Source organism: Gymnoscopelus microlampas (genome assembly GCF_963454915.1).
Source record: "Gymnoscopelus microlampas genome assembly, chromosome: 6".
Classification (NCBI taxonomy): Eukaryota; Metazoa; Chordata; class Actinopteri; order Myctophiformes; family Myctophidae; genus Gymnoscopelus; species Gymnoscopelus microlampas.
The window spans coordinates 13,300,484-13,322,903 of NC_139943.1; the positions used below are offsets into that span (position 1 = coordinate 13,300,484).

Below are 22,420 nucleotides of genomic sequence, written 5' to 3' on the forward strand. Positions count from 1 at the left end.
TTTCCAGGATTCAAAACAACAAAAGTAGCAGATCTACAAGCTCAAAACGTGTCGCTTTGCGCCATGTTAGGGGCTTACGGGTCTGCTACTTTTGACACTTTTGTGTGACGCTGTAGTATGATGAAGTAGGGCGTTAATTTACGAAAAAACAAAAAAGTTAAAATATGGAGATAAGAGGTTTCTGCCTGACAGCAACGATACACAGTACATTAAAGCCCTTTGAATTGCCTTAAGGTCAATTTATGCTCGAGTGACATATGCCTCACGACGTTCTGTCAGTTTTGAGCAATCATACGTCAGCGAATTGCATACAGCGGCACCACAACAGGGTGTAAACACGGAAGTGAATGCAGTCACGTGCATCTCTGTGGTAACGGAGCTTACTTCATCTACCCGACCAATCAGAGTACGCAACATGAAGGTGTCTGCGTTGGCGTCACTTTAGAAAGTTTGGAAAGTTACGCTTTTGCCTAGTATCAAACATGTTGTACTGTATTATGATGTGTAATACAGTACCTTGTAACCCTTGAGGCGTCCTCGCACTGTCTTGGGGGGAACAGCGTCCCAGTGCACCTCTGCCAGGGTGCTGTTTATCACTCTGATCAGGACGTTCTGAGGAGCTGCCACTGGTACTGGAACACACACCAGGACCAACACACATACAACTTATTCAACGTACCAAATCAAGTTCAACTTTAAACTATGTAGATCTTTGATCTTGTGAGCTTGTAGATCGGCTTAAAATGTTTTTCAAAATAGTATAAAAATGGCAAAAACGTTTAGGCATAAGGGGTTAGATAGGGCCCTCAGTCTGTTTATAGATGAAACATTTTCAAAAGTAAAAGAACAGCTGTCACAACACCTTGTGAGCTGAGTCATACAGTGAAGTATATAGGCATTAATTGTGAAAGTTTAAACACATGAACCCCTTGTAGCATGCCCATTCTGGGGGGGGGGGACATTCGCCAAAAATAGCAGATCTACAAGCGCAAAACGTGTCGCATTTGTGACACATTTTGCGCTTGTAGATCGGCAATCTTTTGGTGGAGAGATTTGGTGTAGACAGAAAAAAGCGGTACAGAGTACAGTTAGAGAGTACTGATGTCCGTTTCACTAAGAATTGACCGTAAGGGTCCTTCTCTGAGAGGCCAGTGTCACTCACAGTCCTCTCCCGAGTGTCCGTGGGCGACGGCAGGCTCGGGGCCGTCCCCGTAGTCGTTTACAGCTTGCACTCTGAGCTCATAGGTGGAAAAAGTTGGAGTTCCCGCCACCATGAACTTGGTGACGTTTGCCACGGTCTCTGACGTCCACTCCTTGTCCCCACCCTTCTGCCGCCACATCACTTTGTACCGCAGTCCCGGACCGTTGGCTTGCACGCCTGTCAGTGGCTGTAAATGCAAAGTTATACAGACAAGGACAAGTATACTTATATCATCATTTTCATACCAAGTACAGTACATGAAAAAGCAACTTTGAAAAAAAAAAGCAATGTTGAACTCAAGATATGAACTATAGTATGTCAATAGCTGAAGTTGTTCCTTGTCTGTTGCCAAATGAAAATGAAATGAAATGAAATGTAGTTTCAGTGTACAATGCAGTGCAGTAAGCCATTGCAGAGAGACATCTTTCACATAATAAAAGAGATGTGTAAATGAAAGGGGGGGTAGGGAACCAGAGTGAAATAAAATAACGTCTTATTTCCTGTGACAAAGACACTGTTTATTAAATCTTGTTATTCCCTGGACAGCAACAACAAGAGCTGTGACAAAACCCATTGGCTGTACAATACAATACATGTATTTTCTTACCTTCCATGAAATTACAAGGTTGTTATGTTCTGTCCCATGTCCCTCTACACCTGAAGGGTTCTCATCTGGAGCTGTAAGACATTAACACAACAAAACATCACAGTCCCAAATGGGCTATTGTGAGAAGGGAGAATAATAATATTTGGAAAATAATTAGTTTCTCATATTAATGTATAGGGGAAAATGCCTTTTCATCAAAAGATATCCACATCTGTGTTATTCAAATAGACTAGGAAGCGGTGGGCTCAAAGCAAGGTGAAAACAACCTGAGCTAATAACGTTCCCAATATAAACCGGTTCTTCACGAACAATGGAACGTTCAGGGCAGAGCTCTGCTTTTTTTGTTTTCAGTCAGCAACTGTATCCAACAAGTCACCACCAGGCTCCTTCGTATACCTGCTGGCTTGGTCTTGTACAATCTGGAAGGAAAGCTGGCTTGACTGAGACCCACAGCGTTGACAGCCAGGACCCGGAAGGTGTAGTGAACGTAGGGGGAGAGCTTCAGGTGTGCTGTGGTTTTGGTTCCAGGGACTTCGCTCAGATTGTGCCAGTGGCCACGGTGGTGTAGAGAGTCCTCAAACTGGATAATGAATTCTGGATAAAAATGAATTAATAAATAAGTAAAAAGGGTACAATTTTTAACAGCTGTTGTGATTTTAGTGAAATAATTACGAAGGGGCTAATGTTTTCCGAAATGAACTAAATAACAACAAAACATATGTACGAACATACTTTGTATGGGGCTGTTGTGCTCGTCTCCAGGGGTCCAGGTGAGCTGAACACTCCTGTCTCTCTGGTCAGTGAGCTCCAGGTCAGTAGGAGGGTCCGGGTGCTCTGCAGAACACACACATCGTTCAGATGAACCTTTGGACCACACTCATGTTCACAATGAACTCACACAGGACTTGGGGGGGATGCATATTCATCATGCCAACCATGCCACAGATGAAGAAAATCAGATGATGGAAACCGGTTTTGTTCCTTCGTGTGTCAACAATAAGGACTGAAGCCTAAAACTGCTGCTAAAAGTAAGTAGGTCGAAGGGGGTTATTGTCCGTATCAGCCGAGAACGCGGGAGTATGTCCCCGTTTACAATGCGCTAGACCCCTGGGAGATGGATTGCCTGAGGTGGAGCGCCACACCTACCATCAGCTCCCAGTACTTACTGCACGACTTGCCGCACCCAAGCCGTGCTACTCGTACGCTGAGGAAAAGTCTACTAGTCTTAACCCATTCAATCCGGGAACGCATCTACGAATGTCTTCTAAATCCTAACAGTTTTCTGAAAACCGTATGTTGCTATAATATCAGTGGTTCTAAAACTATTTCATGTCAAGGACCTCGTTCTCAAAATATTTTGTTCTAGGGACCCCCCAGAAGCAAAGATTTGAGTTACAAATGTCAAAATATATATATTCAAAGACTTGTTCAGAATGTTCATGATTTTTCAAAAATAGCAGATCTACAAGCTCATAGCGCGGCACTCGGTGCAGCGCTATGAGCTTGTATATCTGCTATTTTTGAATAGCCAAAGTATAAAATAATGGCTATAGCAACAATCTAAAATGACACAGACACTTTCCCGGATTGAATGGGTTAAGCTATGCTACAGTGTATTGGTGCAGTGAAATAAATCGTTGAATTCCTTTCAACTTCTTTATATGAATTCCATTTGGCAACATAATCATATCAGTTGAGATGATACACAGACAGCGCATGGTGCGAAACTGGTGCGCGAATCAGCGTATCATCCATAATAACCCTGCATGAAATAGTCTCACAGTCTCACACTAGACAGGGCTAAATTGATGCTCATGTTTTGGAGTTGTAATGATAAAGTGTATTGCATGCTCGGCATAAACGAGCAGCGTGGAAATTGGTGCTTTTGTAAAGATCCCCATTGGAGATGCCAGTTATATAAACTATCGCGGCATTCACAAAGACAGCAAGAATTAATTAATTCCCAAAGTTGTTTAAAGTTTAATGTGCTGTTTCACATGCAGAACATGTTAGGCGGCCTCTTCAGAAACATGGAAGAAGTGAGAAATCGTGATGAAATCAATGTTATGAAAACAGTCCTGCAAGACAAAAAAAAGAAGAGGAAAAAAGAAAGAAAAACAAACAGGATACTGAAAATTCAAATTGACAAAATAGCCAGCGCATATCTGTCAGTTCAAAATGCTGTTGATGCCGGTATCACAAACAAAACACAAACGGCCTTCAGGCCACAGCATGCTTGGACAGCCAACCACGTTCCACAAACAACACAGGCCCCAGAGGGTGAAGCGTATCTGGGTGCTCAGGTGACATGGATGCCACTTTACCGTAGACAACAGCTGGCGTCGGAGTGGCCTCTGCCAGGTGAGGTAGAAGGGTGAGAGTGAAGTAGGGAATTTAGTGCTTGATAATAACTCGGCCGGGAGCAAACAAGGTGAGATTGTCTAGTTTGCTGAGGGGGCAATGATTCAATATTTATGCTGCAGGTCAGTAGTTCTCAAACCTTTTCATGTCAAGGACTCCTAAAATGATATGTATTTGGCCGTGGAACCCCATCTCAAAATAGTTTGTTCCAGGGACCCCCAGAAGCAAAGATTTGAGTTACAAATGTTCGCTTTAAAAATATATATATTCAAAGGTTTTCAAAAAATGTTATGATTTTTCAAAAATAGCAGATCTACAAGCTCATAGTGCGGCACTCGGTGGCGCGCTATGAGCTTGTATATCTGCTCTTTTTTAATAGCCAAAGTATAAAAGGTTAAAGTGGTTAAAATAATTGTGATGCTATATTAACACATTTTACTGGGGACCCCCTGGAACCCCCCCCAAGGACACCTGGGGGTCCCCGGACCCCACTTTGAGAACCAATGCTGTAGATATTATCTAAAAAAAACAAAAACAACAACAAACGACCGAAGCGCTGAGACACTCAATCTAGTAACCTTCAGGAGCTGAAAGGTATTCTGTTGAGTGAACCAAGCACTGGACAGATTCACATGAGGGGAAACACCTGAGGGGGAGAAAGGTTAGAGGTCGAAGAGTTTCTGAGTTTGTTTTCGGAAGTAACAGGGTTTTTTTTTCCCCGGAGAGAACTGGTGGTACGTACCGACCACGGTGAGGTGGGCGCTGGCTGAGTCGTGGTCCAGGGTGGTGTTCATGATGCAGGTGTACACGCCCTCGTCGCCCTCCATCACGTCCATGATGGTGAGGCTGTCAGAGTCCACGATGAACCTAGCAACCAGCACAAGAAACAAGTTTAGCACTGTGAGGCCAAATCGTTTATCATTTGCCAGGTGGTGATTTTTTAGCCAAGTGGTCCTATTGAGTTAAGAGTTCTCTGTTCTAACCCATTGAGACCTGAAGATGATTCTACATGTCTCCTAAATCTCAACAGTTTTCTGAAAAACCTATGTTTCTATATCAGTGGTGCTCAATCTTTTTCATGTCAAGGACCCCCAAAATGATATGTATTTGGCCGCGGACCCCCATCAAAATATCTTGTTCCAGGGACCCCCCAGAAGCAAAGATTTGAGTTAAAAATGTTCGCTTTACAAATATATATATTCAAAGATTTGCACACATTTTTACGATTTTTCAAAAATAGCAGATCTACAAGCTCGTAGCGCGGCACTCGGTGCCGCGCTATGAGCTTGTATATCTGCTATTTTTGAATAGCCCAAAGTGTAAAATAATGCTTTTTTAGCTCAAATCTAAAAATGACACAGTTCCAGGTCTTAATGGGCTTAAGGTGTGGAGCGTCAACACCAACCTCTCGTCATCCGGCAGCTCGCCGTCGTCTTTGAGCCACGTCATGGTGGGGATGAGCGAGGGGTCGTGTTTCACTTTGCACTCAAACATCACCGAGCGGCTCCTCTGCACCACGCGGTACTCTGGCTGCTTCAGGATGCGAGTGGGCTCTGCATGGTGCCAGTGGGTGAGGAAGTGGTTAGGCACAGGTCACTCTAATGCTGTCTGTGTTCACACTGGCAGCTACAAAGATACAATCTACCATTAATTTGCAATGGAAGCCCGCGACATGAAAATACAAAGATACATCAGCATTATCCATCATTCCGTAAATAAAAAGTATAATTTTATAGTATGATTGCCTCGAAATTATCATTTCTATTTCATGGAAATTCAATTGAGTAGCCTGAAAAGCACTCAACACATAAAATATGTTATTATTGACACAGTCAAGCAATTGAATTGAATGAAATAGTGTCTCCTGCTGTTTCCTGGCACACGATGCATACAGGAGATCCAAAATCCATAGAAAACGTTCCATTTTGTCAGCGTACTCGAGGCAAATTCCAAGGAGGAGTTTCACAGACACATCGGAGATCACGGAGGTTCCCATAGGAATGAACGGACTAAAGCACCGAATTACTGACACACACAGGGCTTAGTGGAAACTAGGTGTTAAGCTCGACCGTGTCGCTCGAAAATAACTGATTCTCAAGCGAAAAACCTAATGATCTGTTATTTTCAGTGTGAGCGACACCGGTTTGAATTGGGCTTCAAAGAACACATTTTCCTTTTCTTGCAAAAGCCCTTGGGCTTACTTCTGGCACACTTGCACCGAGCCTAGGATGTGGTTAAAATGTCTTTATCAACTAATAAAGGCATTTTAAATCACATCCTTGACTCGCTCTGACTGCAGTTAAGCCTAAAGGGCTTCCCCTACTTCTACAGTCTACTAATTTGACTTCACGAGAACCTCAAGCCTGATTTATACTTCGATCACCATACAATGGTGTTGTGCGCTGGAAATAGCAGATCTTTTTGCCATTTTCTTCAGGCAACACTGTCGTACGACTGAAATAGAAATAAGCATTACAATCACCTGGAGTTTACTACTTTACAACTGAGAGTACAGTATCGTTTATTTTTTCTCCTATTCTTGTGATTAGTATTCTACAGCATGCAGGACGGAGACGTATGGAGGCATATCGTTCCTGTCCTGAAACCTCTTATCTCCATATTGTAACTTTCTGTATTTTATTTTGGTAAATTAACGCCCTACTCGATCATCCTACAGCGTCACACAAAAACAGTAAAAGTAGCAGATCTAGAAGCTCGAAACGTGGCGCGAAGCCACGCATTTTGAGCTTGTAGATCTGCTACTTTTACTGTTTTTGAAATTGAATCCTGAAAAGTAACAGTTTGGGACATTTTCTCTGTCGGGGTTTCCACCCCGACAGAGACGACATAGCACAGTATATGGTCTTTACTACCGAAAGGTTAAATTCAAGGACACAGCGAACTATATATAAGAGCAGATTTTGAATTATTAAATGTCCAATACTCTTAGATGAGAGATGAAAAATTCAAAAGTAGAGATACTGTACAGTACATCTATTTATACTTTACCCCCCCCGTAGGCAATTATCTCTCACCTTTGACCTCCAGGTAGACGTGGTTCTCATAAATCCCCAGGATGTTCCTGGCCACACAGGTGTATTTGCCGCTGTTGTGAGCCTGGGCCCCGTGGATCTCTATTGTACCGTTGTCATGCATGATGTAGGGGTCTCCATCCAGGGTGCTGGAGCTGTCCTTGAACCTGAGAAAGACGAGGACTGTGACTTTTAGAGCTGCGAGCCGGAACTTATCTAAATGAATATTTTTAACCAATCTGTACAGTATAGTTAATCCGTGCGTTCCCGGTTAATCCAAGACCGGGAACGTATCTGTGTCATTTTAAGATTTATTTGGGCTATTTTTTGAAAATGTTGTGCAAATCTTTGAATATATATTTTTTAAAGCGAATATTTGTAAAATATTGTGTTCCAGGGACCCCCCAGAAGCAAAGATTTGAGTTACAAATGTTCGCTTTAAATATATATATATTCAAAGATTTGCACAAATGTCCAAGATTTTTCTAAAATAGCAGATCTACAAGCTCATAGTGCGGCACTCGGTGCCGCGCTATGAGCTTGTATATCGGCTATTTTTTTAACAGCTAAAGAAATCTTAAAATGACACAATTGTGTTTCCCGGTCTTAATGGATCAAAACATGTGTACCTACTGGTCGACAAGTAGTACTGCCGAAATGCGTTCAACATTGCACTAGTAAACAAGCACATTCTCTCTCTCTGTCATAAACCAGCAGACATGAATTTACAAGACAGTGTTCTTGCTTGCTGACACTTCCCTGTTCTACTCACCATGTGATTTTGGGGATGGGCGAGCCGAAGGAAGAGCAGTCCAGCAAGGCGCGGCTGTTTCTGATCACCTGGTACACTTTGTTACCTGGCGTCAGCACCCTGGGTGGCTCGGCTGAAACAACACACACACCACGACAAATCCTCATCAGAATTTTGTATCATTATTATAACACAGCAAAAATCAGTTGTTGATGTTCATTTCACGGGTGCAGGAAACCCTAAGCTGATTTTGTTTGTTTTGTTTTCTGTACAGATTAAAAGCTACAGATGGATAAAAATCATGGCAGGCTGACTTTATAGTAGTGATGTAAGCAACGTAGCTGCAGCTACAGTAATCAAATTAACTCATTCAATCTGGGAACGCATACTGTGTCATTTTAGATGTTTATACTGTAGCTATAACCATTATTTTTTACTTTGGGCTATTCAAAAATAGCAGATATACAAGCTCAAAATATTTATATTTTTTTAAACAACTTTTTTTTGAACAAAATATTTTGAGATGGGGGTCGGTGGCCAAATACATATCCTTTTGGGTATGATGGTTTTACCCATCAAAATATGTTGTTCGTTCCCCCTCCCCCCCAGAAGCAAAGATTTGAGTTAAAAATGTTGTTTAGAAAAACATGTATTTTAAAATGTATTCAAATATTTGCACAAAATGTTTACGATTATAATAACAGATGTGTTCGGTTTAGGTGGTACAAGCATTGACGACAGTATTGCCAAAGCTTGCACACTGGCACACCTATATCTAACACACCTGCTATTAATTGTATACTACTGTAGCTGCTACTGTAGTTGCTTACATCACAGTATAGTATACTATAAGTTCAGTCTGCAATACTTTAGCCTGCTGTAGTTTTTAACCTGTACAGGAAAACAAACAATATAATTGATCATTGGGTTTCATGCCCCTTTAACTCTGAGAGTGTACAAATGGAACAAAATGGGCCTCTAAAGCGTCCATTTCGTTCCATTTGTACACTCTCTGAGTTACAAATCTATAAATTAGTGTGGGGATTTTAGTGCGTAAGCACCACAGAATCAATGTAAATGGAATGCAGGCGGCATCAAGATGCGGACGGCGTGCAGAATGGAAAAAAACGTCAACTTACAGAGAACGTTGACGAAGGCGTTGGATAGGAGGTAGCCGTACTGGTTGGAGACGTTGCACTGGTATACGGCGCTGGATCCGCTCTGGACCTCGGTGAAGATAATGGTGTCATCCTCCACCTTCCTGCTCGGATCCAGAGGGGAGTCTGTCGATAGAAGTACAGTACGCACAGGTTTCATAACAGTATGAAATGTAATGTCCTACATATGGTACGGTATGTACAGTATAGCAGCAACAGGGCCATTGGTAACCATAAGCATCAGAAAAGGGTGTTTTTTGCAGGTTTAAGTTTTTTTTATTACTGTTTTTTGTTTGTTTGTAAAAAATACAACTATAAAATCACCATGTACAGTATAGAGCACCGAAGTCTGACATCACTGCCGCTAGAGGGCGCTATCCACTTGGGTCACAGCGTTATTTTTTTGTATTGGATTTCCCATAGGGGAATCTTAGATCGCGTCATAAAGAACTGTGTTCCAGAAATAAACAAATCACCCCCGTGATTTTACTCATATGGATATGAAGCATCAACTGACAGTATAAAAGTACTAATTTATCAAAATAGTGAGATTTTTTTTCTCGAAACAGAGTCACATACCTGACAAAATCGGTGGGGTGGTTTGTTTATTTTTGGAACACAGATCTTAAATGACGCAATCTAAGATTCCCCCTATGGGAAATCCAGAACAAAAAATAACGCTGTGACCCAGGGGTAGTGGGAGTGACGTCAGGACTCTATAATGAGAACCCTAAGTCGAGTGGCTGGGGGAGCAACAGTGACACTTTCCACCCGTCTCTCACAGCCTGTTATCCCTTCTGCCGCCGGGGAAACCATACAAGAGCGTCACAAAACAGTTTATTTCCCCAGGCAGTCACACTTCTGAACTCCAAGAGGAAAAATCCTGCCCTTTCTCATTAATTCCCCCACTAGCTTCTACAGGAGGTAGTATATGCTCCGGAAATATTAAATCTTTCCTATGCATTAGATGAGATGAACTATAATAAATTAACTCTATGCATTTCTATTATTTATTTCTACCTGGTTATGCTTGGTTTTAGGATTTATTCTAGATAAGATTTTTTCCACTATTTATTTTACAACATTTTTATTTGACAAAATGTTGTTTTTCTTCTGATGCTGCTTGCAGAAGGGAAGAAAATGATAAATAAAAGCAATCTTGAATCTTCAACAGGTGACCAACACATAGTGAGCTATGGTTGTGTCGTCCCAAATTGTCTACAGATGCCTGTATGCAGAATAAACCACACGTTATTGCTCCAACCACATGACTCGTGTGAGTTCTTTGGAGGGACAGCGAGCAGGACAGAGTAGAGGACGTCACATTATTTTGGTTCAGGTTGACATTTCTAATCTTGGGCAGGAAAAGTGAATGAGACTTTCACCGTCTCTCAGCAACTTGAGGAAGTCTCTTGACGCCAAACTGCCCCAGTAGAGCTTATTAGCAGTAAACAGTGGGAGAATGTGGTTATAATTGGGCACCTCACTGGCATGATTATTAATACAGTATATATACACCTTTATGAATTTTAATCTGCATGGCACTGCAAAATAATCACTGTATCTGATTCACATAATTACATTTATTCATGATGTTGGGGGGAAAATAAAATATTAAAGTTGCAAGCCGTAACTTTTATATCCAATCTAACCCAGGATTCTAACTCAGGTCTCCCGCATGTGTGACCAAACGTCTACCACTCTTCTAAGACAGAAGAGTGGACAGGGTAGATATTGTGCTTATGGGTGTACAGGGTGTACTACAATACTTGTCAACCAGTAGCTGTCCTACCTGACACCAGGGTCTAAATTTCTCAATTGAAGAGTAGGCACCTCCAACCACTGTTTTATCAATTCAAATAAATTCCGGGCAGCTTTAATAGCCATTCTTTCGGTCAGTGCATCTCAAACATGTTCAGGTCAAGGCCATGTATTTGGCCGTAGACCCCCATCTGAAAATATTTTGTGCCAGAGAGACCCCCGTAAGAGAAGATTTGTGCGGACCCCCTGGAACGGGTCCTTGAGTTTTCAGGGGGTCCACAGCAGCTAAATGAAGAACAGCTTAAGAGAACCACTGCTTTAGGTTTTGCACATACTCTCAATGGAGACACCGTTCATGAACCAGCTGACGTTTGGCTTGGGCGTGCCGCTGGCCCGGCAGGTCAGCACGCTGGTCTCTCTGGGCGCCAGCACCAGGTTCTTGGGAGGGCCGCTGATCCAGTATGGGGCGGCTGGAAATAGAAGAGAACACACCGTGAGGCACAACACTTCATCACTGTGTGCACACTGTGCTGCTGTCAGCTGTGTATTAATCAATTACTAGGAGAGAGAGAGAGAGAGAGAGAGAGAGAGAGAGAGAGAGAGAGAGAGAGAGAGAGAGAGAGAGAGAGAGAGAGAGAGAGAGAGAGAGAGAGAGAAGGGAGGCAGTATGAGCTAAACCAGTGGTTCTTAAACTTTTTCATGTCAAGGACCCCCATCTGCAAATGTTATGTGCCAGGGACCCCCAGAAGAGAAGATTTGTGTCAAAATTAATTAAAATGTCAAGATAAAAAAAAATAGCAGCTGCTACTTTTTTATAGCCAACGTATAAAATATTGATAAAGAGGTTAAAATGGTTGTGATGCTGTATTAACAAATTTAGTTGGGGACCCCCTGGAACCCCCCCCCCCAAGGACCCCACTTTGAGAACCACTGGTCTATGGCAAAAAAAGTGGTGTGAAAAGTTCAACTTTGCCACTGCTGCAGAGCAGCGAGAAAGAGTGGCAGGCAGCCAACCAGAAGCGTGCGAAGTGGGGTGTGAAATAAGCGTGGACTTGATTGACGTACACCGGCAGACTTTTTGTACACACCCATTTAGCAGACAAATGCAGTAGATTTGAAATCGAGGAGTGAATGTGGAGCGTTACAGACAGAAAGGGCTGAGACGCGGTGCAGAGACGGCGGGATTTGTTTTCAGACTGACCGTTGACCGAGACGTGGATGGTGTGGTGGGCAGAGTTCAGTCGGTTCCGGGCCGTGCAGCGGTAGTCCCCGGCGTCCGACTCCGACACGTCCACGATGCGCAGAGTCTTCTGGTAATGCAGGAAGGAGGTGCGCTTAGCCGGCAGGTCACCGCTCACCTTGGACCAGGAGATCTCAGGAGTGGGCCTGGAGGGGGTTTTAAACGGAGTGAGAGGGAGAAATAATTTAAAAGGTGTGGGAAAAAATGGGGAGTGGTAGACAGAGATAAAACAGCTTACACAAGAAATATCTCGAGTGTTCATTCAACACTCAGGAATTTGCCGGGTATTATTCATGCAGGTGGGGATTTCATTCAGTAGGGGTTTAAAAGGACGGTGCATAGTCTCACTTACAGCCCCTCGGCGATGCACTCCATCTCCAGAACCTGTCCTCTCAGAACCATCTTTGAGCTGGAGTGCCCGGGCGGGGACAGAAACGACGGCCCCCTCTCTTCCGCTGGTCCATCTGCAGACACACACACGCACAAACACACACACGCACACGCACACACACACACACACACACACACACACACACACACGCACACGCACACGCACACACACACACACACACACACACACACACACACACACACACACACACTAGTTAAAACTACAACATCTACCGTGCAAGCGCTATCAACCAGTCCCACAACATAGATCTAAGCCCGATCCAGGACCTTCACGCTCAAAGATCACTCTTACTGTACTTGCTCAGTTGCTCTGTGGTCAAAAGACCTTGCCGGTGTACCAAGTGGTCAACAACAGCACACAGGCACTGATATTCTGCTATTTTATGATTTACGTGAACCTTTACAGTCCTTTTTTAAAGCACTGTGGTGTTTTATGTGCTTCAAATCAATTGCCTTCTGGGATGTCAGAGGCTGAACTGAATTTAAACACAAAAAAAAGAACATACGGTACTGTGTATAGACCATGTACAGTACAGTAGATTACAGAATGGTGATACATGATCTGTTTAAACAGATAAGCTACAGCGTTAAGTGTAATATGATTCCAATGCCTGTTGATGCCTGCACTGTAATTAACCTTGAATAAAATATAATGAATAATCTATACTCCATAGTGTGACGGCGTAGCTTTGCTGACAACCGTAACCGTTGTGCGATGGAGTATAAATGAAGTGATTAACCACTTAAACCCTATATGGTTGACTGAAGTCCCTCTGGGCTCTATACTAGGGTCTTTTCTGTTTTCTGTTATTGTGGGGAAAGCTTTTGCTGAAAATAGCCGATCGACAAGCTCACAACATGTCAATCGGCTTTTTTCGGATGCTGGGGTTAAAGTGGTTAAAAGGGAATTGACTTGTCTGAGTGTGATTTTCTGCAGAGTAAAATCACGTACCTTTAGTCAAACGAAGGACAAAGAAAGAACGTGATGTTCTTACAAATACAAACAATGAGAAAATGAGCTGAAGAGGGGAGAGACAGAAAGGTTAAAAAAAAAGGTCGGAGTGATCATTAGGGGATTAAATGTTGTGCAAGGACGAGTTAAAAGGAAAAGAGAACAGATTGCTTCAGTTCTGACCATATGACAGATGAAAAACTAATTAAAGAGGAGCTTTTTTTTCATCTAGGGATATGTTCAAATGAATCATACTGTTTGTTAGGTCAGGGTCAGATTATTTTAGGACAAATGAGCATGTTGTTTCTGTTATCATTTCTGTTTTCAATTTCAGTTTCAATCCAGCACAGATGAAGATTGTAACTAAGAGTTTCTTAGTAATCTGCCTGGTTAAATTAACGATGTCCAGTGTCCACCCTGTGACTTAATTAAAAGGTCAGTTTAAAAAACGATAACCGAACCACCATGCAATGGTCAATAAAGAGTGTAGTTAGCAATAAGGGTTTTTATTGGATAGGAGAGAATAGGTGTGGGGTTAAAGAACTACTAAGGGCAGTTGAATTTAAGGGTTAATGTTAGTGGTTGACAACTAGTATCTGGTGCTCTAGGGAGGGGCAAACACTAGGGGGTGCCATAACTCACCACTAAAAAAATCAGTGTCATTGTAATAATCTGCCATTGTCTCATTGATAACATCCACTGTAACAAAACAACAAATAAAACATGGCACAAGTTTACATCATCAAGTGAAGCAACAAGGTGATTATGACAACTTAAAAAATGAGATACTTCCAAAATCAAATGAGCAAGAACTTAATGAACAAATCATCTTAAATGACTTAACCCATTAAGACCGGGGAACGCATCTGTGTGCAATTTCTTTGGGCTATTTTTTTAAACAATTTCTTAAGCAAACATTTGTAACTCATATCTTTGCTTCTGGGGGTTTCCACAAATGTCTTCTAAATCTTAACAGTTTTTTTTATGTATGCTGCAATATACTGTATATCAGTGATTCTCAAACCTTTTCATGTCAAGGACCCACAAAATTATATGTATTTGGCCGCGGACCCCAATCTGAAAATATTTTGTTCCAGGGACCCCCGGAAGCATAGATTTGAACACATTTGCACAACTTTCTTTTCAGAAATAGCAGATCTACAAGCTCATAGCGCGGCACTCGCTGCCACGCTATGAGCTCGTAGATCGGCTAATTTTTTAATAGCCAAATAAATCTTAAAATGACACACAGATGCGTTCCCGGTCTTAAAGGGTTAAATAAATCCCACAGTAGATAAGAAATAATCTTCATGTCTGCTCTAATGAATGTGGTGGGGGGCACCGAATGAGTTGAGTCTTTGTTGTTAACAGAGAGCAGTGTAGAAAAAACGCCTCACACAAAGGCAATAAAACGAAGGACTGCCTCGTAGATAAGGCCTGAAGCAATGGCTTCAACAATGTGTCTTTTCAGTGGGAAGAAAACGACTGGCGTCTCCAAGGAGGAGCGCAGAGATAGGAAACACTGTTTCCCTCCTACGCATGTTCAGAGCACCGGACTTAAGTGTGTTGATGACTCTCTCTCTCTCTCTCTTTCTCTCTCTCTTTCTCTCTCTCCTTTTCATGTACTCTGTCTCTCACAAACACACGTCACACACTCAAGTTCAATTTAATGCGTAGCTCAAAATTTCTCTCTGGTTACCCATTTCTTTCAGCCGTCTTTTACTCTCACACACACACACACACACACACGCACACGCACACACGCACACACGCACACACGCGCACGTGCACGCACACGCACATATACCAATCCCACACATGGGACTTACGGTTGGGGACCCTAACAGTGATCGGCTGTTTCTGCTGGATGGTCTGGGTGTGTGGGAAGCGGGCGTAGCAGATGTAGTCGCTCCTAGAGTCTTCCTTCACCACGTTGGAGAAGTACAGGTCTCCGTTCAGTCCCTGGGACACCCTGCTGCTCTGAGGCAGCCTCTGGAAATCTGAAGAGACACAGCAATTAGGGCCGTGGTTCTCAAACTTTTTCATGCCAAGGAACCCCCAAATTGACATGTATTTGGCTGTGGAAACCTACAATGCACATTTTCTGCAGGAATTGGGATCGTCAAGAATCTCACACATAAATGAAACATTAAAAGAGCTTACTGTTGTCCATCCAGAATATGATGGGAGGGGGCAGGCCAGCAGGGGGGCGGCACGGAAGCACCAGGGACAGACCCTCCCTCACCACGAACGGCTCATTTCTCTCCTTTGACCACAAGGGGGACCCTGGACAGGTTGGAGAAGAGCACAGGTTACGGATGACTCTTATCTGAAAAATGGGATGAGTGGCAAACGCAGCATGGCTGACATGACAGAGATGAGGTGAAATGGAAGGGATGTAGCCTGGATATTCCGTACACAGGAGGGGAAACATGAAGGGCTGTTCAGGTCTACAGGATGACCTGATACCTTCCAGGAAGAGAGCTCTGAAGACGGATGGCACTGGTTTAAATAGAGGACTCACATGAAAGGATTATGACTGGTTTATTGTTTCAATCATGTTGTCTTTGCTCTGTAACTCATTTATGTATTTAAATGAATTCTGACCTGATCCCTCCCTGCATTTTAATTGTACACTTTACTCTGTTGTGGACAGGTATGTGTTTTGCATGCTAAAACACTTAAGTAATAGTTTGTCCAACGTAATTGTGATATCCAAGGTCAAGTAAACATAACTACACCACAACGAATAATGCAATTTATTTGGCAGCAACAAAACTAACAAAAAAATAAGAAATGGATTTCCATTAATTATTGGAGAAATGCATGAGATGAGAAAAATGTAGAGAATAACAGATGTAATTGTTATCAACGGGTTGGATATGGTATCCAACGGTATCCTATAAATGCACAGAATCTCAGTGTGAGTCCCTTTTATGCCCACATATGGAGATCCCTGATGTCATCAATATGAGGTCATAAATGTCCTGACGTCATAGACTGGTACCATGATAACAGGTACTGCACTACATACTGTGACAACGGGTACAACAGGTATTGCATAATGAGGGGCATGCATTCCCAACGGGCATCGTCGCCCTATCAATGGAAACTTACTGGACTGTCGTATGACTATGTCGTTGGAAACAGCGGTCCCGTGTTCATTCCTGGCGGTGCACTGGTAGACCCCCTCGTAGTTCTCAGCCTTCTCTCCACTGATGTCTATCACTAACGTCCCAGAGCGCTGCCTCATGGTGACCTTGGGTTCCTCGTCAATGTCAAAGTGAGTTCCATTCCGGGTCCAGGAGAAGCTGCAAAAGAAGTGGAGTCAAGAGTTGTTTATCTTTGTCAGCTAATAAATACGCCAGATACTGTTGTGGTTGATGAAGAGTCCAGGGAAGCGTCTGTATAAGAGATACAGTAGGCTGCACCTTTGACCCTAGCCTAGAGGAAGCCTTATTTGCTTTCATATTTGGCAGCCCTCTAACAACCAGTCTGTGGGTATAATGTCCTTGGCCCTAGGCTTAGGACATATACCCACAGCCTGGTTACTAGAGGGTTTCAACAATTTGGGATGCCCAAAAAGGAGGCAAATAGGCTGGAAAAGTACTGCGCTGTCTCTGCCATGATTGGCAGCCGTCATACTGTATATGGCGAAGACGCTGTTACTCTAAGTGATATGCTTATTGTACAGTGAAGACATAATGCCATCACATTTTTGTGAATGTAACCTTACTGCACCTTAAATATTTGTGTCCTTGCATGCCCTTCTTTCCGTGGACATGAATCGATTGTGTGTGTGTGTGCGTGTGCGTGTGCGTGTGCGTGTGCGTGTGCGTGTGCGTGTGTATGTGTGTGTGTGTGTGTGTGTGTGTATGTGCGTGTGTGTGTATGTGCGCGCGACCATTGAGTCATAATACTGTGGTGGTGGCATCATGGCATGCACATGCAAGTATGCATGTAAACATGCATCCGTGTTTACATGTGTGTGTAAAACATAGTGCATGTGTGTGTTCACAAGCAGCTCCTATACAGTACCTGGGATGAGGTTTCCCCTTCGCCTCACAGTGGATGACAATGTTCTCCCGCGGGTCGATGATGTAATCCTTGGGGGACTGGTGAGTTATGGTGGGCGGCTGCGGCACTGGTAGCGATCAGAGAGCAGGGGGATATTCAATCACGACATTTACTGCATAACTAAGCTCTTTCCTATCGCTATATCGACCACACACGCGAGGCAGTCGTCGGTAGCAATCACATGCACACTTACTAGACTAGATTTAATCAGGCTGCTGCGTTTGCTGACAACGACACAGCGCTCTCACAGCCCAATAAAAAACGCATGCAAGAGCGCCCAGGTACATTTGACTTCATAATAACGCTTCCATGTTTGATGTCTTTTCATCAATGGGAAGCGATAACTAATGGACAAACAAAACAACTGATGAGAAAAAGGGCATGCTTTTTGCAGTACATGATGTGCTCTGTGGGAAACGCTCTATCACTGCAGAAACACTCCAAACAAAAACTGTAAACCAACACACACCAAAAAAAGCATTGCGTGCAAAATGCTCAAATACATTGCAATTCACAAAGCGTAAGCTAAACAGCGTAAGCTAAACAAAGCCAAAACAAAACTATACAGCAAATACAGTATAACCTTTAATGCACAACAAAACAAAAGGTGCTTGCACACAGATGCTGCAGCGACTTCACACCAGCCAAGTTGACAACTTACATCCTTCCAGAACTTTAGCTTTTTCCCCCAAGAATGAGCAAGACATTTGTGACAGTAGAGAGAACCCAAAATTAGTGGTGAAACATTTCTCCCTGGATCGCCTTCCATTTCAAAACATGGGTTAGTACAAAGTCAGTTTCCAGATGTGTTGCATCAACAGTCTGTAACGGGTCAATGACTCCAAGAACTACTCAGTGGCTGATGGGTCTAATACCACATCAGACCAACGTCTGTGTGTGGAGAAGTACTTAAAACGTCTGAGGCCGTTTGGTTTCTTTTCCATAACCATTAAAACCCTATGTATGAAAAGCAAGATAACATGAAGGAATACGTAACAAGTTTTAACCTTAAATTAAATATCAACCACTTGAAAAAAGAGGATACTCCAAACAATCATATCAACATAACAGAATAAAGTAGTAAAGCTTATTGTGGTACTTGGTTATTATAATAGATTGGCTCATCTACACTGATCAGTTTTTGAAGCATATACTTTACAGATACTGAGCAATAAATATCAAGCAATGATGTATGTTTATTCAAAGTCAATATATAGCATTTCTTTGCCATAGAATCCTTTTATAAAGACACATGTACTATAAAACTCAAAAGAGCTGGAACAGAAGGTATTTGAGTGAACTGTGCGTGGGAGTCTTACGGTCTAGTGGGACCTCCAACGTGTTGGCGAGGTGTCCCAGGAGCAGCACCATCAGCGCTGCACCCATCCACCCCCTCCTCTCCATCCTCGCTATGAGCCGCGTATGTCTGACCCCAGACACAGCAAAACTATACGTCTCGTCCTCTCAGTCACGCTGTCCGAGAACACTTCTACTTGCACAATCACCGCCTAACAGTACAGTGGTGGGGGGTGGGGTGAGAGGAGACAGAGAAAGGGAGAGGGAGAGGGAGAGAGAGAGGGAGAGGGAGAGGAAAATGATAACATAGATTATTGGCTTGAGCATCACATACAATGACCTCAGTCATCAGTCACAGTTTGTTATATTTTGAATTCATCAGCTGGCGGAGGAGAGAGAAAGAGTAAAGGATATTCACAGCACACAGCAGAGGAAACTAGGGGTGCAACTAATAAATTGAATTGATTTAAAAGAATAATCCATTTTAATGCATTAATGGATTTGATGGATTTGTATTCTTTTTTAAATACAGTAGCAAACAAGAAAGCAAAAATAGCAGATCTATTCAACACATCGCAACGTGTCATGTGTCACAACGTGTTTCGAGCTTGTACATTGGGATATTTTCGTCGACGTCGCGCAACAAAGGATAATATAGGGCTCAAAGTGGTTAATCAGACTAACAAACAGGGAGATTTTTCAGTTAATCAAAGTAATCGACAGAACGATCACTTAGAAAAGAATCAATAGTTGCAGACCGAAATTCATCATTCGGTGAAGAGGTTAGAGGGAGAGTGAATGAAATTCACAGCAGAGGAAAGCCAGTGAATGAAAAGGACATGCAGATGGCCTTGGCCATGGATGAATGCTAGTCCCCCATCATGCAGTGCATTTGGCCGGGACCTATCTTTTTGATCTAGTGCGCTCCGATAGGGACCGACGCGTCCCACATGGGTTCATTTAGCCCAGCTAATCACTGCCATGGCCCACCGTGCCATTAAGCTCTTATCTGCCATATTGATGAAACAGCCGATGGATGACACATGAAGGGACAGGGACACAGCGGGACACTTCACCTTCATTCTTCCTCTCCGCCATTTCCAACCTGACCGGCTGCTTGACAGAGTGACTGACTGACTGACTGACTGACTGGCGGGCTGATGAGAAATGGCGTCACATAATAGCCAAAAATAAATACGAAAGACTCACAGAGCACAAATAAAGCCGGCATTTTAAAGAAATTGTAAAAAAAAAAAAAAAAAAAAAATGGAGATGTTGTGAGCTTGTAGATCAGCTAACACTCAGGATTTGACTGTGTAGGTAAAAGAGAGAGCAGAGCCAAGTTCATCACAGCGTTCAGGATCAGGCAAGGTGACTGGTTTGTACCACCTGATGAAAAAGCGATTCTTCCATTGACTGGCTGTTAATTGAGTGGATGTAAAGTCATTATGCAAAGTAATCTAACTCTGCCCCTAGGGCCACTTTATCAATATGGTATTGGTGGTGGCTGCACTCTGACGAGAAAAAAATCAAGGGGATCAAACATATTGAATCTGAAGGGTTTCCTTTCTTCATGTCAGAGTCATCATAATTGGCAAATGGTGCATTTCTCTTGTGCCTTTATCCAAAGTGCTTTACAATGTGCATTACATTCACCCGTTCACACACACACACACACACACACACACACACACACACACACACACACACACACACACACACACACACACACACACACACACACACACACACACACACACACACACACACACACACACACACACACACACACACACACACTCACCCACATTCACAAACTGACGGTGGAAACAACCATGATGCAAGATACCAACCTTGGTATGCTCAGAAGCAGTTAAGTGTCTTGCTCAAGGACATGAAGCCATTGTGATAGCACTGTTACAGAAACACTGTTACAAAACTAGTTACACAACCACTGTTACAGAACCACTGTTACAGAACCACTGTTACAAAACCTCTGTGACAGAACCCCTGTTACAGAACCAAGGATGGTGAAAAAGATAAGAGACCAACCAAGAGTACAAAAACACAGCCTGGTTTCAAATTGGATACGCTTCACAGAGACTGTCTCAATTCATTTTCTTCTATTCGGCATGACAAAAAAGACATAAAAATGACTATATTAAGAATCATTATTTTTGTATGAATGTCAGCGCACCACTGAAAGGATAAGTGGAAAAGAAAACGCGTCAGTGCAGAACAAAGAAGGAGCCATTTTCAGTCTTTTAGGAGTAGAACCAACCCGTTTTCATCCCTGCCTGTGGTACCTGGAGGATCCACGACGGACCGGCATGCCATTAAAATGCCACGGTTTAATTTGGAGCCTGGGCAGAATAATTTGCTCGGTTATCTCAAAAGCGCACTATAAAATTTGATATTTCTAATCATATTACTGAAATGAAAGGCTCAAATGGAGCTCATTAAGGACGGTGTGCAATAACCGCCTGCGCCTTTGGCTGCGAGGTGGAGCAGGGATGTGTGGGGGGTGGGATTGGGGTTATGGCTGGGGGTGGGATTGGGGTTATGTCTGTGGATACAGCAGGGACTTGGGGTGGAGGATGGGGACTAATGGGGAGCGGAGCTGGAGGCGTTGTGGGGGGGGGATGCAGTCAGGCCCCTTGGTTCTCCTTCGAGACCCGATGTATTTGTTAGTGCCGCCTGCCTGTTGTGATTCAGTACCAGCCCCAGGAGCCTGTGTCTGGTGGCAGGGGATGGGACCGGGGGCTAATGTCTGATGCCCTCGGCCTGAACTACAGCTCCCCGGGGGGAAGCCTGCATTAGTCACCTGAGGCGGCCGCCAGACCCAGGACCCCCTACCCCAACTGAGGGTCTGACATAACAGCATCCACCACAGGGGCATTCTCATTGAGCTTGTTTTTGCAAGATACCAGCAAACAGTAAAATCTTCACTGTTCATTTAACTCTGACAGTGTCCATTTTTTACAGTTAAATTAACACTGAGGGATTTCACTGTGCATGGAATCCACTCACTCACTGCACACTTTTTTATACCAGAGTTTATTATCTGTTCTTGGCGGTAGAATGTAGGCTAGATGTTATCATTTATTCAAAGAATAAGTAATGAAAGAAATAAAAATGCTCATTGCAATCCTTTCCATGAAACACTTCAATATGAAGGATTTTTACACAGAGGCCGAGGACATTTTTTAAAGCCACAAAAGGCGCCATGAACTCAGCGGTGCGCCGTGCGAGGCAAGAAAGGAAAAGAGGCGAGTGAATGACAGGAAGAGAATAATTGTGTTAATTATACATTTTAAGGTGAATCCCAGAAAGGCAAGGGGACTCTTATCTGGAAGGGAGCCAGGATTTCATCTAGGATTCATTTTCTGATTTAATGAGCTATAGCAGCTCAACTCCAGCTGGTCAGCATGTGACTGTGTGTGACTGTGTGTGACTGTGTGTGTGTGTGTGTGTGTGTGTGTGTGTGTGTGTGTGTGTGTGTGTGTGTGTGTGTGTGTGTGTGTGTGTGTGTGTGTGTGTGTGTGCGCGTGCGCGTGTGCGTGTGTGTGTGTGT

At 43.2% G+C, this 22,420-nt stretch overlaps 1 protein-coding gene across 1 annotated transcript in view; it reads right to left on the reverse strand.

The window, feature by feature from the left end:
* Positions 1 to 22,420, reverse strand: part of LOC311048019 (neuronal cell adhesion molecule-like) — a 98,952-nt gene that overhangs the window by 17,744 nt on the left and 58,788 nt on the right. Inside the window, exons 3-22 of the mRNA XM_084061006.1 lie at positions 18,870 to 19,058; positions 17,512 to 17,617; positions 16,591 to 16,784; positions 15,637 to 15,759; positions 15,303 to 15,473; positions 14,116 to 14,172; positions 12,463 to 12,574; positions 12,072 to 12,256; positions 11,206 to 11,340; positions 9,092 to 9,235; positions 7,974 to 8,085; positions 7,205 to 7,368; positions 5,575 to 5,722; positions 4,912 to 5,036; positions 4,133 to 4,162; positions 2,541 to 2,642; positions 2,205 to 2,402; positions 1,809 to 1,879; positions 1,163 to 1,388; positions 517 to 632 (exon numbers count right to left, since the gene is read on the reverse strand). Of these exons, the coding sequence (XP_083917132.1) occupies positions 517 to 632; positions 1,163 to 1,388; positions 1,809 to 1,879; positions 2,205 to 2,402; positions 2,541 to 2,642; positions 4,133 to 4,162; positions 4,912 to 5,036; positions 5,575 to 5,722; positions 7,205 to 7,368; positions 7,974 to 8,085; positions 9,092 to 9,235; positions 11,206 to 11,340; positions 12,072 to 12,256; positions 12,463 to 12,574; positions 14,116 to 14,172; positions 15,303 to 15,473; positions 15,637 to 15,759; positions 16,591 to 16,784; positions 17,512 to 17,617; positions 18,870 to 18,954 (2,604 nt within the window). The 5' untranslated portion in view covers positions 18,955 to 19,058. The remainder of the gene's footprint in view (positions 1 to 516; positions 633 to 1,162; positions 1,389 to 1,808; positions 1,880 to 2,204; positions 2,403 to 2,540; positions 2,643 to 4,132; positions 4,163 to 4,911; positions 5,037 to 5,574; positions 5,723 to 7,204; positions 7,369 to 7,973; positions 8,086 to 9,091; positions 9,236 to 11,205; positions 11,341 to 12,071; positions 12,257 to 12,462; positions 12,575 to 14,115; positions 14,173 to 15,302; positions 15,474 to 15,636; positions 15,760 to 16,590; positions 16,785 to 17,511; positions 17,618 to 18,869; positions 19,059 to 22,420) is intronic.